General features: G+C 45.6%; 1 protein-coding gene and 1 long non-coding RNA gene across 2 annotated transcripts; both read left to right on the top strand.

The window, feature by feature from the left end:
• Positions 1-1,302: 1,302 nt before the first annotated feature.
• Positions 1,303-2,052, top strand: LOC126505859 (uncharacterized). Its single transcript, XR_007592988.1, has 2 exons — positions 1,303-1,790; positions 1,888-2,052. It is a non-coding gene; the product is annotated as an uncharacterized lncRNA (long non-coding RNA).
• A 12,183-nt stretch (positions 2,053-14,235) lies between these two features.
• On the top strand, positions 14,236-17,028 carry Elovl3 (ELOVL fatty acid elongase 3). The gene is made up of 4 exons (XM_050144454.1): positions 14,236-14,496; positions 15,278-15,409; positions 16,280-16,431; positions 16,601-17,028. The coding sequence occupies exons 1-4, from the start codon at positions 14,393-14,395 to the stop codon at positions 17,026-17,028; spliced, it is 816 nt and encodes a 271-aa protein (XP_050000411.1). The 5' UTR covers positions 14,236-14,392.
• The last annotated feature ends 242 nt before the right edge of the window (positions 17,029-17,270 follow it).

Below are 17,270 nucleotides of genomic sequence, written 5' to 3'. Positions count from 1 at the left end.
TGTTATTATCAGTTACTAGATTTTTTGTTTGTTTGTCAAGACAGGGTCTCACTATGTAGCCTTGGCTGGCCTGGAATAAGATACTTTACGTAAGCCAGGTTGGCCTTGAATTCATAGAGAATCTGCCTGCTTCGGCCTCTGTGTCCAACTCATCGCTACCAGATTTTGTGTGTATGCGTGTGCACAATACATGTGAACATGTTTGATCTGGAGATCAAACCTAGGGCCTCATACGTGCTACGTAAGTGTTCTACCACAAAAGCCAGCTGTCCTCTGACCCCACACAAGCACTGTGGCATGTCCCCTGTCCCATCAGCAAATAGACGGAATAGATTTTTTTGCAAAGAAATTCAAATTCATCATTTTTTGGCTTTTGACAAATATTGAGTATCCAAGCTCAAAGTCATCCTTGGTCTTAGCCAGCTTATGGTAGGTTTGAGGCTAGCCCTAACCTTACTTTCCCTCTAATGGGTTCTGAGTTTGGTCTGACAGGAAGGTCTTTGATCTCTTTTGGAATGGATTCTTGTGCAAGTTGAGAGATAGGCTCTAGCTTCATCTGTTTACCTGTGGATATCCCACTTTCCCAATACCGTCTGTTAAAGATGCCATCTTGCCTCCAATGTATATTTTTGTCATCTTTGCCAAAAATCAGGTGGTTCTTGCCATGTGGATATATATCTTGGGTCTTTCTTTTTTCTTTTCTTTTTTCTTTTTTTGGTTTTGTGTGTGTATTTTAAGACCAATTTTTAAAATTAGATTTAAAAAAAGATACCAATCCAAATTCCCACTCCCTCCCCTCCTCCCTCTACACAACCTCCCACCCCACCCCCTCCAATCCTAGGAGAAGGCTGAGCAAGGTATGCATCCAAAGAGAATAGGATCCCCAAAAGCCAGTAGAGATAACTCCCAGTGCCACTGCCCATGGGACCTCAGTCTGCCCCAGCCATACAACTGTCAACCACATTCAGAGGGACTAATTGGTCCTATGCTTGTTCCTTCCCAGTCCAGCTGGAGTTGGTGAGCTCCCATTACCTCAGGTAAACTGTTTCAGTGGATGAACCTCTCATGGTCTTGACCTCCTTGCTCATATTGTCATTACGTCCACTCTTCAACTAGACCTTGGGAGTTCAGTCCAGTGCTCCGATGTGAGTCTCTGCCTCTGTTTTCATCTGTTGTGGGACGAAGGTTCTATGGTGATATTTAAGATAATCATCAGTCTGACTACAGGGCAAGGCCAATTCAGGCCCCCTCTCCTCTATTGCTTACGGTCTTAGCTGGGTCATCCTTGTGGATTCCTGGGTATATCCGGAGGGACATGAGAAAAGCTGCAGCACCCCACAGCCAGAACAGCAGCTGCCCGCTCATACCTGCAATCCATGCCTCCTCAAGCCCTTGCTTTGATACCCCTGCCCTTACCCCTGATTTCTGTCAACTAGTAGCAGGGCTAGCCTCCTGGGAAATCTGAGATACATATACCCCACAGCTGACCCTGGAGGCTGGCAAAAGATTTTCCCCTGAAGGAAATATTTGGACACGGGGGTTCAGACATCTCCCCCACTTGTCTCCTAGGGGCGAGAAGCGGGACTGTCTCCATGGGTGTCGGGAAGGACTTGGGACATAAAATGGTATTTATCTGACCAGAGCCTGCTGCTGCAGGCCAGACTAGACCCTCCCTAAAGGGGCCCTAGCTATCCCTGCTGCTGCCCGCTGGACTAAGCTACTCTCCCTGCTTCTCTGCTGGCACCTCCCAACACCAGCCCGGGCACCAGAAAATCTCACACCTGTTCCAGGTTGGCGATTCTGTGTATGTTCAGAGACACCGGTCCCAGAACCTTAAACCTTGCTGGGACCCTACACCTACTGCCCTCAAAGTGGACGATCTTGCAGCCTGGATCCATGCATCTCACGTCAAGCCTACACCTCCACAGGACAACCCAGGACCATCCAAATGAAAGTTTCAGCGTACCCAAAATCCTCTCGCCTCTTGGGAGGATACTGAGCAAACCCCTGGAAACTTTTATCCTGTATGCAAATATTCTGAATGATATGTTTGTCCAGGGGGGAAAAATAATATGGGGGGAGCGGCTAAAGTTTATTGTGCTGTCTGGGGATGTAAAACCAATGTCAATGTCTCCTGGTTGAGGGTTAACAAAAAGGACTTAGTCTCTTTCACCCGTACCACACCAGAAAAAAAGTCTGAAATCACAATCACTTTTACTGAGAAAAAAAAAAAAAATCTGACAGGCAATACTTGGGGTTTATAGTTATATGATCCAGAAAAAAAGACATAGGGATTCTGTTGACCCTGTGAATGGTAACACCTCCAATGACCATAGTACTAGGGCCCAACCCAGTATTAACTGACCAGGGCCAATGAGCCCCTACCGAGGTAGCCCCCCTTTCCAGGGCCCTGGGCTCTACTCCTAGTCCTAAAAACCCTTCTACAGCTCCTGCTTCACTGCTGGCAAGCTCTAATACAGGCCAGTGACTGTTTAATCTGATAATGGGAGCCTTTTCTTTGCTAAATAGTACTGACCCCAGCTTGACACAATCTTGTTGGCTATGCTTGTCAGCAGGACCTCCCTAATATGAGAAAATAGTCTCATCTGACAGTTTATTGATCTATGATGGGTCTATAACACTGGTTTGTTAATTTCTGTATACAGATCCAATTGGTCCTCCAAATTTACTAATATCTCAAGATTGAGATATTTGACCAAATAAGAGGAGGGAATGTAAGACTTTAAGACAATCCTGAAGCCATTTTTGACAATTCTGAATCCTCTCAGCCTCTGTGCCATAGTGCTTCCCCCCTCCCCTGGGAACCAAGGACCTAACAGCTACACTCGCACGTACTCAGTTCCTGAACAATTACCCATATACATATGCTTTGGTTCGGTCCCCTGGGAAACGGGGTCAAAATGACCTCTTACCTCATCTGATCTGGCAACAGCTCTCCAGTCAATTATTGGTATTAGCCCTTTCAAATAAGCCAATCAGAATAGTCAAGAACAACCCCCCTTGCTTCTGTGGCCCCTTTAAAAGTAGACTACCCGCTATTCGAGGTCCCTTGGCTTCCCAAATGCTGGGGGACCCTGTCATGACAGAATTAATAAAATCCTCATGCTTTTGTATTGGCTGTAGTATGTGAGATGGTCTCTGGGGGCGACTCCTTCTCGGTGTTTGGACGCTAGAGTCCAACACTCCCTCCCTCCTTCCCTCCTTCCCTCCCTTCCTTCCTCCCTCCTTTTTTTTCTCCTCTCTCTCTCTTGCTCTCTCTCTTTTTCTTCCCAAGACAGGTTTTCTCTGTGTAACAGCCCTTGCTGTCCTGGAACTCACTCTGTAGTCCAAGCTGCTTTCGAAGTCACAGAAATCTGCCTGCCTCCGCCTTCCGATTGCTGGGATTAAAGGTATATAGCACTACTGCCCAGTGAGGTGTGTTTCTTTATTTATATTTATTTCATATGCACTGGTGTTTTGCCTGCATGTACATCTGTATGAGGCTATCAGATCTGCTGGAACTGGAGTTACAGACAGTTGTGAGCTGCTGTGTCAATGGTGGGGATTGAACTGGGGTTCTCTGGAAGAGCAGCCAGTGCTCTTAACCACTGAGCCATCGCCTCAGTCTGCAAGGTGGGTTTCTTAAAGGCAACAAATAGGTGGATCCTCTTATTATCTATCTATCTATCTATCTATCTATCTATCATCTATCTATCTATCTATCTATCTATCTATCTATCTATCTATCTATCTCTATCGTGTGTGTGTGTGTGTGTGTGTGTGAGAGAGAGAGAGAGAAATGTGTGCGTGTGGTGTGGGTGTGTGCACAGAAGTCAGAGGACAACTTTCAGGAATTAGTTCTTTCCTTCTACTCTAGGATCTAGAACTCAGGTCATATGGTTTTTGTGGTTTCACCTGCTAAACCCTCTTGCTGGTCCCAATCCTATTTTTTTTTATTGAGTCTGTTTGTTTGATTGAGGGACTAACCCCACTCTATCCATACTTATTATTAAAAACTATGTATTATGAGTCTGTTTAAGATGGCTCTGCAGTTAAAAGCACTGACTGCTCTTCCAGAGAGCCCGGGGTTCAATTCCCAGCACCCACATGACTGTAACTCCAGTTCAGGGGACCCAACACTCACCTCAGGCATACATGAGGTAAAACACCAGTAGGCATAAAAAATTTTAATACAAATAACAAAACTATGTATTATTTATGCAGTTTTATTGGGTTTTTAGTATATGGTGGTTTCTTACTCCTTATTTGTTTAACCACTGTCTTTGTGTGGCTAAAACCCTTTCCTGCAGCCCCATGGGTGTGCCTCCTATGGTTCCCTTCACTTTGGGAGACTCCTTCCTGTCATGAGTGGTCATGAGTTCCGTTAGCCTGTTTGGGTTTCTCTGTATAGCCCTGGCTGTCCCGGAACTCACTCTGTAGGCCATGCTGGCCTTAAACTCAGAGATCCTCCTGCTTCTATTCCCAAGTGCTGGGATTAAAGGTGTGTGCCACCATGCCGGGATTGTTTGTTTTTAATATCTAGCATATTTTTGTTTCTTTTAAAAAATAATTTTTGCTTACATTGCCCCTTTGCTTTGCATGCATACTATACACTTTATTCCGTACAGCTCTTAATTACGGCGGGAGATTCTGGCTCAATAGGAAGAGCACTTACCGCTTCTGTAGAGCGCCATAAAGCTGAGGAATTCCAACACATTTATTAATAAATAAAAACAATAATCCCATTACCCAGAGACAAACTCTTAATGCTTTGATTTATTTATTTATTTTTTGGTTCAATCTTCCTTGCAGTTTCTTCTGTAATTTTTTTTCTCTACAAAAATATTATGCTAGGCGGCTGGTGGTGCACACTTTTAATCCCAGCACTAGGGAGGCAGAGTCAGGTGAATCTCAGAGTTCAAGGCCAGCCTGGTCTACAGAGAGAGAGTTACAGGACAGACAGAGATACACAGAGAAAGCCTGTCTCGAAAAACTAAACCAACCAAACAAGCACACAAAAAAACTTCATAAACACTCTTCCATCTAAGGAACAGTTAGTCTTACATTTTAAAACTTACCATGATTCTTTGAGAATGTCCTGTATTGTTTTTTTTTTATTTTTAGTTTTTTGGACAAAAGGTCTTACTATGTAGCTCCTGCTGTCCCACTATGAACTCACTATGTAGGTAGACCGGACTGAGCTCAAACTCACAGAGATCCCATGTCTGCCTCCTGAGTGTGTGTGTGTGTGTGTAACAGCTCTGGCTGTTGTGGAACTCTCTTTGTAGAGGAGGTTAGCCTCGAATTCACAGAGCTCTACCTACCTTTGCTTCTCAAGTGCTGGGATTAAAGGTGGGCACCACCACCATTCAGCTATTTGTTTATTTTTGAGATGGGGGTGGGTTTCATGCAGTCCAGGCTGACTTCAATGTTGCAATATAGCTGAGGTTAGCCCTGAGCTCCTGGTCTGCTTGCCTTTGTTTTCCAGTTTCAGGGAGCAGGGAGTAGAGGCCTATGGCTCTCACTCAGCTATGCTTTCTTTTGTTTGTTTGTTTTTATAGACAGGGTCTCTTGTAACCCAGGCTGCTCTGAACCCCCTGTATAGTAACTGAGGATGGTCTTGAACTTGTGATCCTCCTGCTCGTGGCTTCAAGTCCTGGAATTACAGGCTTGTGCCACTGAGCCCATTTTTTGTGATGGTGGGGATTGGGCTCAGGGCCTCTTAAATGTTAGGTAGTCACTCTACAGACTAAAGCCTGTTCATTTTCTGTGGTTGACCCGTCTTGTTACATAGTCCTGGCTGGACTGGTACTCGTGCTAATGGAAATCCTTCCTCAGTCTCCTGAGTGCTGGACTACACGTGCACACACCACCAGGCCTGGCAGCTGATTTACAGCATTTGAGTAATGGAACAGTTATGACTTTGAATACTGTTTTTCTTTTGTATCATATCATAAACCTGGTTTCATATTTCTTCATATTCTGGTAGGTGCCCAAGCTCTGCTATATTGTCAGTAGTCAATATTACAGATGCCCATGAATGGGTTAATTCCAGCTCGCCATCTTTTTTAAAAATTGTTTTTATTGAGCTATGTATTTCTCCTATACCCCTTCCTCCCTTCCTTTCCCCCTCCCCCTCCCCCTATGCTCCCTAATTATCTGGTAGCTCTCTGTCTTTTTAAAAAGATTTATTTATTTACATATTTTATGAATATGGGTACTCTGCCTACACATACCTCTGCACACCAGAAGGGGGCACCAGACAGTTGTGAGCTGCCATGAAATTGAGCCCAGGTCCTCTGGAAGAGCAGCCAGGGCTCTTAACTACTGAGCCAACTTTCCAGCCTCAAGAGAGACTGTCTTAAAAAAAAAAAAAGTCAGTACAGTACTTGGGAGGCAAAGGCAGGTGGATCTCTTTGAGTTTGAGGCCAGCCTGATCTACAGAGCGAGTTCCAGGACAGGATCCAAAGCTACGCGAAGAAACCCTGTCTTGAAAAACAAAACAAACAAACAAACAACAACAACAACAACAAAAATCAGTTGGTTCTCGTTACATATTTCCTAATCCTGTTTTTAGATGGATTATGAAAATTGACCTGGCTATTAGTCAGGTTTGAATAGCACTGTTCCAAGTCACTGGCCAGCGTTAGATATTTTTGCTTGGTTTAATAGGCGCTAATCAGAATGATATTATACATAGTCTTTAATTTTCACTTCCTTAATTACTAAGGAAGTTGAGTCCTTTAAAAATATATGTTTATTGTTTCTATTTGCGCTTAGGTGCATATTCAGTTCAAGGCCACAGACATTTTGTGTGTCTGCCATGTGACCAGGTGTTCTCGAGAGCAAATGACCTAGTAAAGATTTGGGAGGACTAGGATTGTGCAGCGCATGCACGGCTAACTACATGCCAGAGGTAGAAACACTATTGCTAGGCAGTTTGGGCAAAGACCTCTGGGTAGAAACAAGGATGAGGTTGATCCTATCCTACAAACTAGGCTTGTTGTTGTTGTTGTTGTAAGAGCATCTTTCATGTAGCCTAGGCTGGCTTAGACTAGGTCTGCTGCTGCAGGGGATTTGGAACTTTCCACCTGTCAAGAGCTGGGGTTAATTACAGGCATGTGCCACCACACCTGCCTTTGACTAGTCTCTCAAAAACCGAGTGACTTTAGAGTCAAGCAGCGAATACAAACATGTCCAGGAGAGGAATGTTCTCAGAAAGGGAACCAAATGTGGAGGGAAAGGGGAGGCTGTATTATGGCTAAAATATGAAACGCAGGGCTGAGGGATGCTGGGACATTGCCTGGAAGACACCGATCCAAGTTAGTGTCCTGAGGACTTGGTTGTCATCCTTAAAGAGAACTGACTTGGGGACCAGAGGATGGCTCAGTCCAGATCCCCATCACCCATGGGAAAAGCCAGCCAGGCACAGGTCTGCAGTCTCAGCATTGGGAGAAGGGCAGATGAGGAGACAAGCAGCCAGAGCTCACTGGCCGACCAGTCTAACCAAACCAAAGTTTCATGTTGAGTGAAAGACAGTGACTGAAGAAAGTAAGATGGAGGTAAACCTGTCAACCTCTGGTCTCCATCTACACGTGCATATACACGCGAAAATGTGACACACACCCCTGTAGACACACGCGCAAGCATCCACACGAGCACCTACGTGTGTTCACCCGCTTGATCATTCCACAGGTGTCACACACACATACACAGACACATACAAAGAGGAGTGGCAACGGCACGAGTGAGCTGACTGACGTGTGCTTTCTTGTTTCTGAGATGGCTTCTTGCTATGAAGCCCAGGCTGTTCCTCCTACCTCCGCCTCTCAAGTTACAGGCATGTCTGATGTGTGTTTCAGAAAGACCTTTCTGGATAACCAGGACCGATGGTGCATTGCCTGTGATCCCAGCACTCAGGAGTTCGAGGCAGGAGGACCATGCTCAAGGATAACATGAGCCACACACATAGTGAGGACATGTCTAATAACCAAAGACGAAGAGGAGGAAGAGAAGGGGGAAATGATGGAGGAGGAGGAGGAGGAGGAGGAGGAGGAGGAGGAGGAGGAGGAAGGGGCCTGTAATGGTGGCAGCTAGGGAAACAGAAAGGCAGTTACCATTATCTAGAAAGCGCCTTCTAGCAACAGAGGTGGACTTAGAAGGGCTGGAGCGTGTGAAATGAACCTGTTTATGTTCATAGTCATTCATCAGGAGTCCTAGATAGGGCTGTGAATATGTTCCTTATGTATTATGCACGGCCATTCTTTATTTGCCCTACTTAAAATTTTATGTCCATTTCATGATTCTCCCCTTAAAGTTTTTAAAGTGTGGAAAAAGGTATATAAACATACCTTTACCATTTCCAACCTTTTTAAGTATACAATACAGCCGTGCTAAGCCTACCCTAGAGTTCTAAAGTCAATCTTCAATCATGACTTTCCTTTTTTTTTTCTACAATGTTATGTTTATTGGCATTTGTCTGCATGTATGCCTGTGTGAGGGTGTCAAAAGCCCTGGAACTGGGTTAAAGACCAGTGTGAGCTGCCATGTGGGTGCTGGGGACTGAACCCAGGTCCTTTGGAAGAGCAACCAGTGCTCTTAGCCAGTGAGCCATCTCTCCAGACCCCATGACTTTCCTTTTAATGTAGTTTCATTGAGTTTTATTGAAAATAAACTGAAATTTGTAGTCACCTTTTAAGCAATAATGATTGGTGTCTGCTCAGTGTCTAATATTATTTAATATGCATTCTATAAAATATAGTCCAGGCTTATTTGAAACTCACTCTGTAGCCCAGGCTGACCTCAAACCTGAAATAATCTCCTACCTTTTCTTTCCAAGTGTGGGGAATATAAGCACGAACTGCCCCTGGGGCTGGAGAGATGGCTCAGCTGGTAGAGCACGAGACTCTTAATCTCAGGATTGTGGGTTCAAGCCCCATGTTGAGTGAAATTTTTTAAGTAGAGACTGCTCATTTATATTAATTACAACATTGTTTGGCCAATAGCTTAAGCTTATTTCTAGCTAACTCTTTTCTTTTTCAAGACAGGGTTTTTCTGTAGCTTTGGTGCCTGTCCTGGAACTAGCTCTTATAGACCAGTCTGGCCTCGAACTCACAAAGATCCACTTGCCTCTGCCTCCCGAGTGCTGAGATTAAAGGCGTGTGCCACCACTGCCCGGCTCTAGCTCTTAAATCTTAAATTAACCCATTTTATTAATCTGTGTATTGCCACCAGGCTATAGTTTACCAGTGCTGGCATGCTACTCCTTTGGCAGTTACATGGAGTCTCTTCGACTCTGCCTACTTTCTCTCTATATCTCTGTTTGGATTTCTTGCCTGGCTTTACTCTACTAAGCCATTGGCCGAAACAGCTTCTTTAATAAACAATGGTAATAAAAACGTATTCATAGCATACTGAGGGGAATCACACATCAGTTAAGAGCACTGATTGCTCTTCCAGAGGAGCTGGGTTCAATTCCCAGCACCCACATGGCAGCTCACAACTGTCTGTAACTCCAGTTCCCCAGGATCTGAAACCTTTACACCCAATGCACAGAAAATAAAGTTAAAATAAATTATTTTTAAAAAGGCATAAAAAGGTGATTGCCACACCAGCTGTGCAATCCTCTTTAGGGCATAGTTTCACATGATTTCCATAAACATCCTTCTGAGGAGGGTATTTTCTCCATTTTACAGACTGGAAAGCTGAGGCCAAGAGGTGTGATGTGATCCCTTTCTCCAAGGTTACCTGGAGACAGAATTTGAAGAGAGGAATCAAACGACCATGTCATTTCTAGAAGAAATGCTAGTATTTCATGTCAAATGGAAGAATTAAAAAAAAATCTAACCTGAGAGATTAGATAATCAGCAACTGGAAAGATCCGCCTATTTATGAAGAATTAAAGAAGATAGCAATAAACCTTCTTCTTCTTCCTCTTCCTCTTCCTCTTCCTCCTCCTCCTCCTCCTCCTCCTCCTCCTCCTCCTCCTCCTCCTCCTCTCCTTCTTCTTCTTCTTCTTCTTCTTCTTCTTCTTAAGGAGAGTCTTATTATTTAGTTCTGGCTATCTTGGACCTCACTATATAGACTAGGCTAGCTTCAGTCTCTGAGAGATATGCCTGCTTCTGCTTCCATAGTGCAGGGAGTAAAGACAGCTGGTCATAACGTCTTTCTGACGGGTTTATTTGACGGTGCTCTGGAAGATACTGGTGGAGAGGTCAACAGACAGTTGCAGATGGGAGACAAGAGCTGGAGGAGAATCCCTAGGCATAGCAGGCAGTGGCCTGGCACCAGCAAACACAGTGGCATGTTATAGAAATTTCGCAAGCCACAACCTGAGCCAGTCGCCCTGCACAAACCACCCTGTCACTTCTTCCTCAATGCCGAGGATTTCAGGAAGGCCGTCACAAATAGCACAGAAGATGTCTGGAACATTTTCCCTGTAGAAACAGTATCACCCAGGTTTACAGACAGCGAGTTCCATTGGTCACTTTCACGCTCAGTGCCTGGTGTTGAGAGACTGATTTTGACTATTTTCCTGCAAAAGGATGTGTGTAGTGCCCTTGGAGGTCAGACAGGGCATCAGATGCCCTGGAACTGGAGTTCAGATCATTGTGAGCAGGTCAGACAGGGCATCAGATGCCCTGGAACTGGAGTCCAGATAGTTGTGAGAGGTCAGACAGGGCATCAGATCCCGAGGAACTGGAGTTCAGATTGTTGTGAGCTGCCGTGTGGGTGCTGAGAACTAATACTGTTATTCTTTAAAACTTTTATTTTTTCACCAGTCAGCCATGGTGGTGCAGATTTTTAACCCCAGCACTTGGGGGGCAGGTGGATCTCTGTGAGTTCAAGGCCATTCTCCTCTACCTAGCATTTCCCAAGTCACTCAGGGCTGTGTAATGAGGTACCGTCTTTTTGGTTTGTTTTATTTTGTTTATTTGTTTTTCAATACAGGGTTTCTCCTTAGCTTTGGTGCCTCTCCTAGAACTTGCTGTGTAGACCAAGCTGGCCTTGAACTCACAGAGATCTGCCTGCCTCTGCCTCCCAAGTGCTGAGATTAAAGGTGTATGCCACCCACCACCACTCGGCTGAGACACTGTCTTAAAGTGGTTTTTTTTTTAATTAATTTATTTTTTTATGGAGTAGGAGCACTTCTGCCACAGTACGCATGTGGATCACAGGAGAAAATTTACAGGTGTTGTTTCTCTCCTTCTACAGTGCGGATCTCAGAGATCAAACCAAATTCGTTAGGCTGGGCAGCAAGTCCCTTTACGCACCGAGTCTCCCTGCCGGCCAATGCGAGCTTTTTTTTTTTTTTTAATACTCATTGTTTTGCTTGTTCATTCACCCATCAAACATGTTCTCTCTGAAGGCCTCTGAGAGCCAAGTTATGAGTGAAGCAATTAGGAATCCCTGGTTATAGGTAGGAAAGCCGCAGGATCCGACAGAAATTTGACGGAACTGTCTTCTGCGTGGTTGGGCGGAGATGAGCTGAGGGTTAACTACTAAGGGATTAACTATGGCTGGAGCTTATGAACCTGGTAAACACCAGGTTTGGGAACAGTTTTTCTGATTTCAGGATAATAAAGAAAGAAATGTACTGTATTAAAGAAGGCTGAAGTATAACCAGCTAGTGTGAGTTCAGTGGTGGTAGCTGTGGTAACCAGGTGAGAGGCGACAAGACACCGAGACACAGATGCATACTCAAGTCATTTAGATAGGAGAGGCAGAGCTTCCCACTTCCTCCTTCTGTAAGACAGCCCTAAATGTTTTTTTTTTAAACTGCTTAAACAGCTTTGGGGGCTGAGGGATGGCTCAGTGGTTAAAAATGCTTTAAAGGACCTGTGTTTAATTCCCAGCATCCATGTTGGGCAGTTCATGATGGCCAGGAAAGATAGCTGGCCTTAAAGGGCACCTGTGCATACATAGCACAGACATATACACATAAATGCAAATACATTTTTTAAAAAAATTAAAAATTAATTTTTATGTGGTGTTTTGCCTGCATGTATGTCTGTGTGAGGGTTGAAGATCCCTTCAACAGTTAGACAGTTGTGAGCCACCATGTAGGTGCTGGAAATTGAACCCAGGTCCTCTAGGAGAAAAGCTTGTGTTGTTATTTTTTTTAACTTAAATTTATTTTATATACATTGATGTGAAGGTGTCAGATCCCCTGGAACTGGAGTTACAGACAGTTGTGAGCTGTCATGTGGGTGTTGGGAATTGAACCCAGGTCCTTTGGAGGAGCAGCCAATGCTTTTAACCATTGAGCTATTTCTCCAGACCAGTAAACAAACAAACAAGCAAATAAATATGAGTGGTGTGTGTGTGTGTTTTTATTTGTTTTTGTTTTGTTTTTATTTTTTCAGACAGGGTTTTTCTGTGTATCCCTGGCTGTCCTGGAACTCAGATATCTGCCTACTTCTGCCTCCTGAGTGCTGGGATTAAAAGTGTGCACCACCCCTGCCCGACTTAAATATTTTTTTAAATTAAAACTTCTGTTTTCCTAATTCATTTGTATGTGTGTGTGTGCATGTGTGTGTGCGTGTGTGTGTGCATGCATGTGGTATATGAGTGTAGGAGTTACTCCTTTGAGGCACAGTCTTTGAATGAATCTAGAGCTTGTGATTTCCTGGTAGGCTGGCAGCTAGCAAATCCCAGCAATCCTTTTATCTGTGTCCCCACAGCCCGGGGGGTTACAGGTGGGCAGGACAGAACACTGCCTTGTTACAGGTGTCAGGATCTGAACTCAGGCCCTCAAAGTTGCACAGCAAGTGCTCTTAATCATTGAGCCATCTCTCCAGCCCCTTACATATTTTTCTTTCTTTCTTTCTTTCTTTCTTCCTTCCTTCCTTCCTTCCTTCCTTCCTTCCTTTCTTTCTTTCTTTCTTTCTTTCTTTCTTTCTTTCTTTCTTTCTTTCTTTCTTTTTTTTTTTTTTTTTTTTTTTTTTTTGGTTTTTAGAGACAGGGTTTCTCTGTGGTTTTGGAGCCTGTCCTGAAACTAGTTCTTGTAGACCAGGCTGGTCTCAAACTCACAGAGATCCGCCTGCCTCTGCCTCCCAAGTGCTGGGATTAAAGGCATCCACCGCCCAGCTTCTTTTCTTTTTCTAAGATAAGATTTCTCTATGTATAGCCCTGACTGTCCTGGAACTCTCTCTGTAGACCAGACCGGTGATGTTGAACTTACAGAGTTCTGCCTGCCTCTGCCTGAGTGCTGGAATCAAATACTGGCCCAGCTGATATTTCTTTTCTTTGCACTTGTTTTGGAGATTCCCATCACCTCTCAAACTGTTCTAAAGCCTTCTAATACCCCTTCACTTTCATAAGTCAAGGGCAAAAAGAGGGACAGCCAGTAAGGGCTTACAAGTTTCGAAGCTTTTTGTTCACTGGAGCCAGACACATAGGTGTAGGAGTAGACTCCATTAGGCAAGTTCAGACTGGGAGGAGAAACAGCAGGGAGCCTCTCCTGGACCTGGATACCAGGAGCCCAGAGGGTGACCCCATTTTTCTCTCCAAAGTTTTTACTGGGCGTCGGAGAGGACGGTTCAGGAAACTATTAAAAAAAAACCCCATAACAGTTTGAGTGCTACCTCCTCAAATATTAACATCAACAACTCGACAGTAAAATCCATTAAATTTATCTCCCTCCTCCCACAAGCACAACGCCAAAGCTAGGAGACAGAAACCACCAGAGCCGTTCTTCACCGCCCTGCTTGCTCTACCTTATTCCAGCCTGGGTTTCACAAGGACATTGACGCTTCCTTCTCTGAAAGTGGGCGCCTGCAGCCAAGAAAGAGTACCTCCACTTTCTCTTCACTGCCAAGTAGGGGAAGATGAAAGCAAAATGAGGCAAAGGCTACGGTCGGCTGTGCCAGAGGAAGACTTGTCTGCCTGGGTACTCAGTGAAATCAAGGATTGGGGCAGGGGGTGTTTATGAGTCAACACCTGACAGAATTTTAAAAAAGGAGGAGGAGGAGGAACTGGGAAGAGTGAAGACGACTGCTGGGTTCGGGCATGCTGGGTTCATTGTTCATGGGGGAGGTGCCCTTGAGGACTGATCAGTCCAAGAGGAGGATGCTGGTGAGACTCAGGGGCGGGACAGAGATGACTCTTGGCTAAGATTGGATAACTGCTGAGGGCGGGAGCTGACCTTGCACAGCCTGGGTCCCCAGTTTAATAATTGGCGATATATACGGCCAGCCCTGGCCACAGGAGTGCGAGCGGGCTGGTCAGCAGCGCACGTGCCAGGCTCCGGGTCCCTTCTTCCTACACACAAGTTCTTTCCGTCCTGGTATTCTTCGTCCGGTCCTGAAATCCATCCATTCCATCCTTGGCTCTCTCGGCTCTCATCCAGCTCCCACCCCAAGCTCTGAACCTCGTCCTGTGCAAAAGCGAAATGGCTACATCCATGAACTTCTCACGTGGTTTAAATGCGGAGGTGGTGCAACCCTATGACTTCGAGATGTTGCGGGACTTAAGGCCCTTTTTGGAGGAGTACTGGTGAGACCTGGTGAGGGGGAAGGACCAACTGCTTGGAGGGGAGTAGAGACAGGGAGTGAAAGCCTGTAATGTTTCTCTTGCTGCCGGGATACTGGCTCCAAACCTTCCCCCTTCCCATTCCGTCCTTCAAGGTTTGCTTCAAAGAGATCAGAACTGGAAGAAAGGATCCCAGAAGTGAGAAGATGGGGAGAGGGGTGTGGAGGGAGACAAAAACAAAGGGGAAAGTGCAAACTACAGCTGAGGAGTGAGATTGACCAGAACAAAATGCTGTTAGGTGACCTCAGAGACAGAGGACCTGCCTGTCGAGTGCCTAGGGTCAGCCGGTCCTACACAATTACTATGTATCTTGGCTTCTGTGAGGATTGCCACAAAGTTGGGAACCTCTTCCAAGCTTTCCCAAGGCTCTGTCTTATCCGCCAGACATGTTCTGTAGGCTGTTTTTGTTGTTCAATCAAACTCAGCATGAGCCAAACAGGCAGAAGATGTTCTACCCCTCCTGACACCGCAGCCTGGATGGAGTAGCTATTGGCTGCGGGTGGACAGCTGTCACTGAGAAAGTCAAAGTCACAGAAACCTTGCATACGGCTCCTCCTGTCCTGTGCTAGGAACTTTGTATGTGAATACTGCTGGTATCCCCTCACCCCCAACCCGGTGTTCCCACACGAACAAGCAATGTCACACTGGTGGAACTTCAGTCTAGAGAAGTCCCTGGGGAGCTCAGTGGGCTTTCCTCTAGGCAGTGCCCACCTGTGACTCCTTCCCCTCTTCCTCCTGTCTCCAGGGTTATCTCGTTCCTCATAGTTCTCATCTATCTGTTGCTCATCTTCGTGGGCCAGAACTACATGAGACCACGGAAGAGTTTCAGCTTGCAGGGGCCTCTCATCCTCTGGTCCTTCTGTCTGGCCATATTCAGGTAAGGCACTCTACACCCAACCCCTGCTACTCCTTAGTCCTTACACCTGCCTGTTATCCCGAAGGCTTTCTAAAGTCCCTAGCTGCCTTGACTTCCTCATTATCTTATTTTCCTCCTTTCTTGGGCCCAAGATGGCAGTCTCTGCCTGTCCCATACCTTATCTATTTATTTATTTAGGTTTCATTGTATAACAGCCTTGGCTATGTTGAAATTAGCACTGTAGATCAGGCTGGCCTTGAACTCATATCCATTTGCCTGCCTCTGCCTCTGGAGTGCTAGGGTTCAAGGTGTGCACCACTCCTACCTGGCCCATACCTTTGAAAAAAAAATGTTTAGTTTTAAAGACAGCCTTTCAAGTATTATCCCAGACTGCCCTAGTTGCCCCTATGGGACCCAGGCTGGCCTCATACTCTCTGTATCCTTCCTGCCCCAGTTGTCTTTGTTCTGGGAATACAGATGTGAGGATCCACTCCAGGCCTCTCGTACTCACGAAACCGATACAGCCAGCACATTTCTCTAGCCTTAAATACCAAAATTCCTCTTCAAAGACTCCAACCACTTCCCCAGCCCCTCGTTCCCATGCTCGTCCATCCCCATCTGCCACTTATTTCTTCCAACTTTCACCCCATCACAAGAACCTCATTCTTGACTTTTAGTTCCACTCCTCCCCCATGTTTCTCAACCCTTATCTCCCTGAGAATACTTGTTAGATCTATCAGATTGGTGTCAGGATCTTGAAAGCTGGAACTACCCTCTTTGGAAGGGTAAGGAGGTAACAGGGCTTAGAGAGCGTGTCCAGATGAGGAGAGGTGAGGATGGGTTCACGCCGGGGAATGAGCCATTATGCTCCTGTGCTCTGTCTCACTTCAGTATCCTGGGTACAGTGAGGACATGGAAGTATATGGGAACACTGCTATTTACACGGGGCCTCCAGCAAACTGTGTGCTTCGCCAACTACGTCGATGACACCATAGTCAATTTCTGGTCCTGTATCTTTGTTCTCAGCAAGGTTGTTGAACTCGGTGAGTGTATGGGCTTTGTCTCTGATGCCCAGTGGCTTGCATTCCTCCTCAGAGCCTCCCCTTCCCCTTCACGTGGAGAGTCCCTTCTTCCCCACCCTGAGAACACACCCAGAGCAGTGGGTAGTCCCAGGCCTGGGTGGGATGCCAGCTGTGATTCCTCATCTCTCAGGAGATACAGCCTTCATCATCCTGCGTAAGCGGCCGCTCATCTTTATCCACTGGTACCACCACAGCACTGTACTCCTGTTCACGAGCTTTGGATTCAAGAACAAAGTGCCTTCAGGTGGCTGGTTCATGACCATGAACTTCGGGGTACATTCCATCATGTACACCTACTACACTCTGAAAGCTGCCAAGGTGAAACACCCCAGCATGCTACCTATGGCCATCACCAGCTTGCAGATCCTGCAGATGGTTATGGGAACCCTCGTTGGCATCCTGAATTACATCTGGAGGCAGGAAAAAGGGTGCTACGCCACAACAGAACACTTCTTCTGGTCCTTTATGTTGTATGGGACCTATTTCCTCCTTTTTGCTCACTTCTTCCACCAAGCCTACCTCAGACCCAAGAGCAAAGCTAAGTCCAAAAGCCAATGAGAGCTGAAAGAAAAGATGGAACCTCGGGCTTTCCTCCATGGCACTAAGGGTTAGGTGTGGGAGAATGATTAGGGTACCTTCCCTGTCTGGTTTCCCCCATGGGACTTGTACCCAAAAGTAGCAGGGAGCTATGACAAACAAGAAATGTCATCCTTTGATCTTTCTGCCTTTAATGTGAAGGCTGACCAAACCCTAGGAAGGGGATAGAACTGAGGTCCTTAAAAATGATAATATAAAATTTA

The sequence above is a fragment of the Alexandromys fortis genome, unplaced genomic scaffold (assembly GCF_014885135.2).
Source record: "Alexandromys fortis isolate MF-2015 unplaced genomic scaffold, M_Fortis_MF-2015_v1.1 scaffold_16, whole genome shotgun sequence".
Taxonomy (NCBI): domain Eukaryota; kingdom Metazoa; phylum Chordata; class Mammalia; order Rodentia; family Cricetidae; genus Alexandromys; species Alexandromys fortis.
The sequence above is the reverse complement of the archived record's forward strand: the minus strand, read 5'-3'. Positions and strand labels throughout refer to the sequence as shown.

What these genes read in the sequence shown, in the direction of transcription:
- Elovl3 (XM_050144454.1), top strand. Translation starts at nt 14,393, where the DNA reads ATGGCTACATCCATGAACTTCTCACGTGGTTTAAATGCGGAGGTGGTG. An exon ending in CCCTTTTTGGAGGAGTACTG is followed by an intron (nt 14,497 to 15,277) that starts GTGAGACCTGGT and finishes TCCTGTCTCCAG; the next exon opens with GGTTATCTCGTTCCTCATAG. An exon ending in CAGCAAGGTTGTTGAACTCG is followed by an intron (nt 16,432 to 16,600) that starts GTGAGTGTATGG and finishes CTCATCTCTCAG; the next exon opens with GAGATACAGCCTTCATCATC.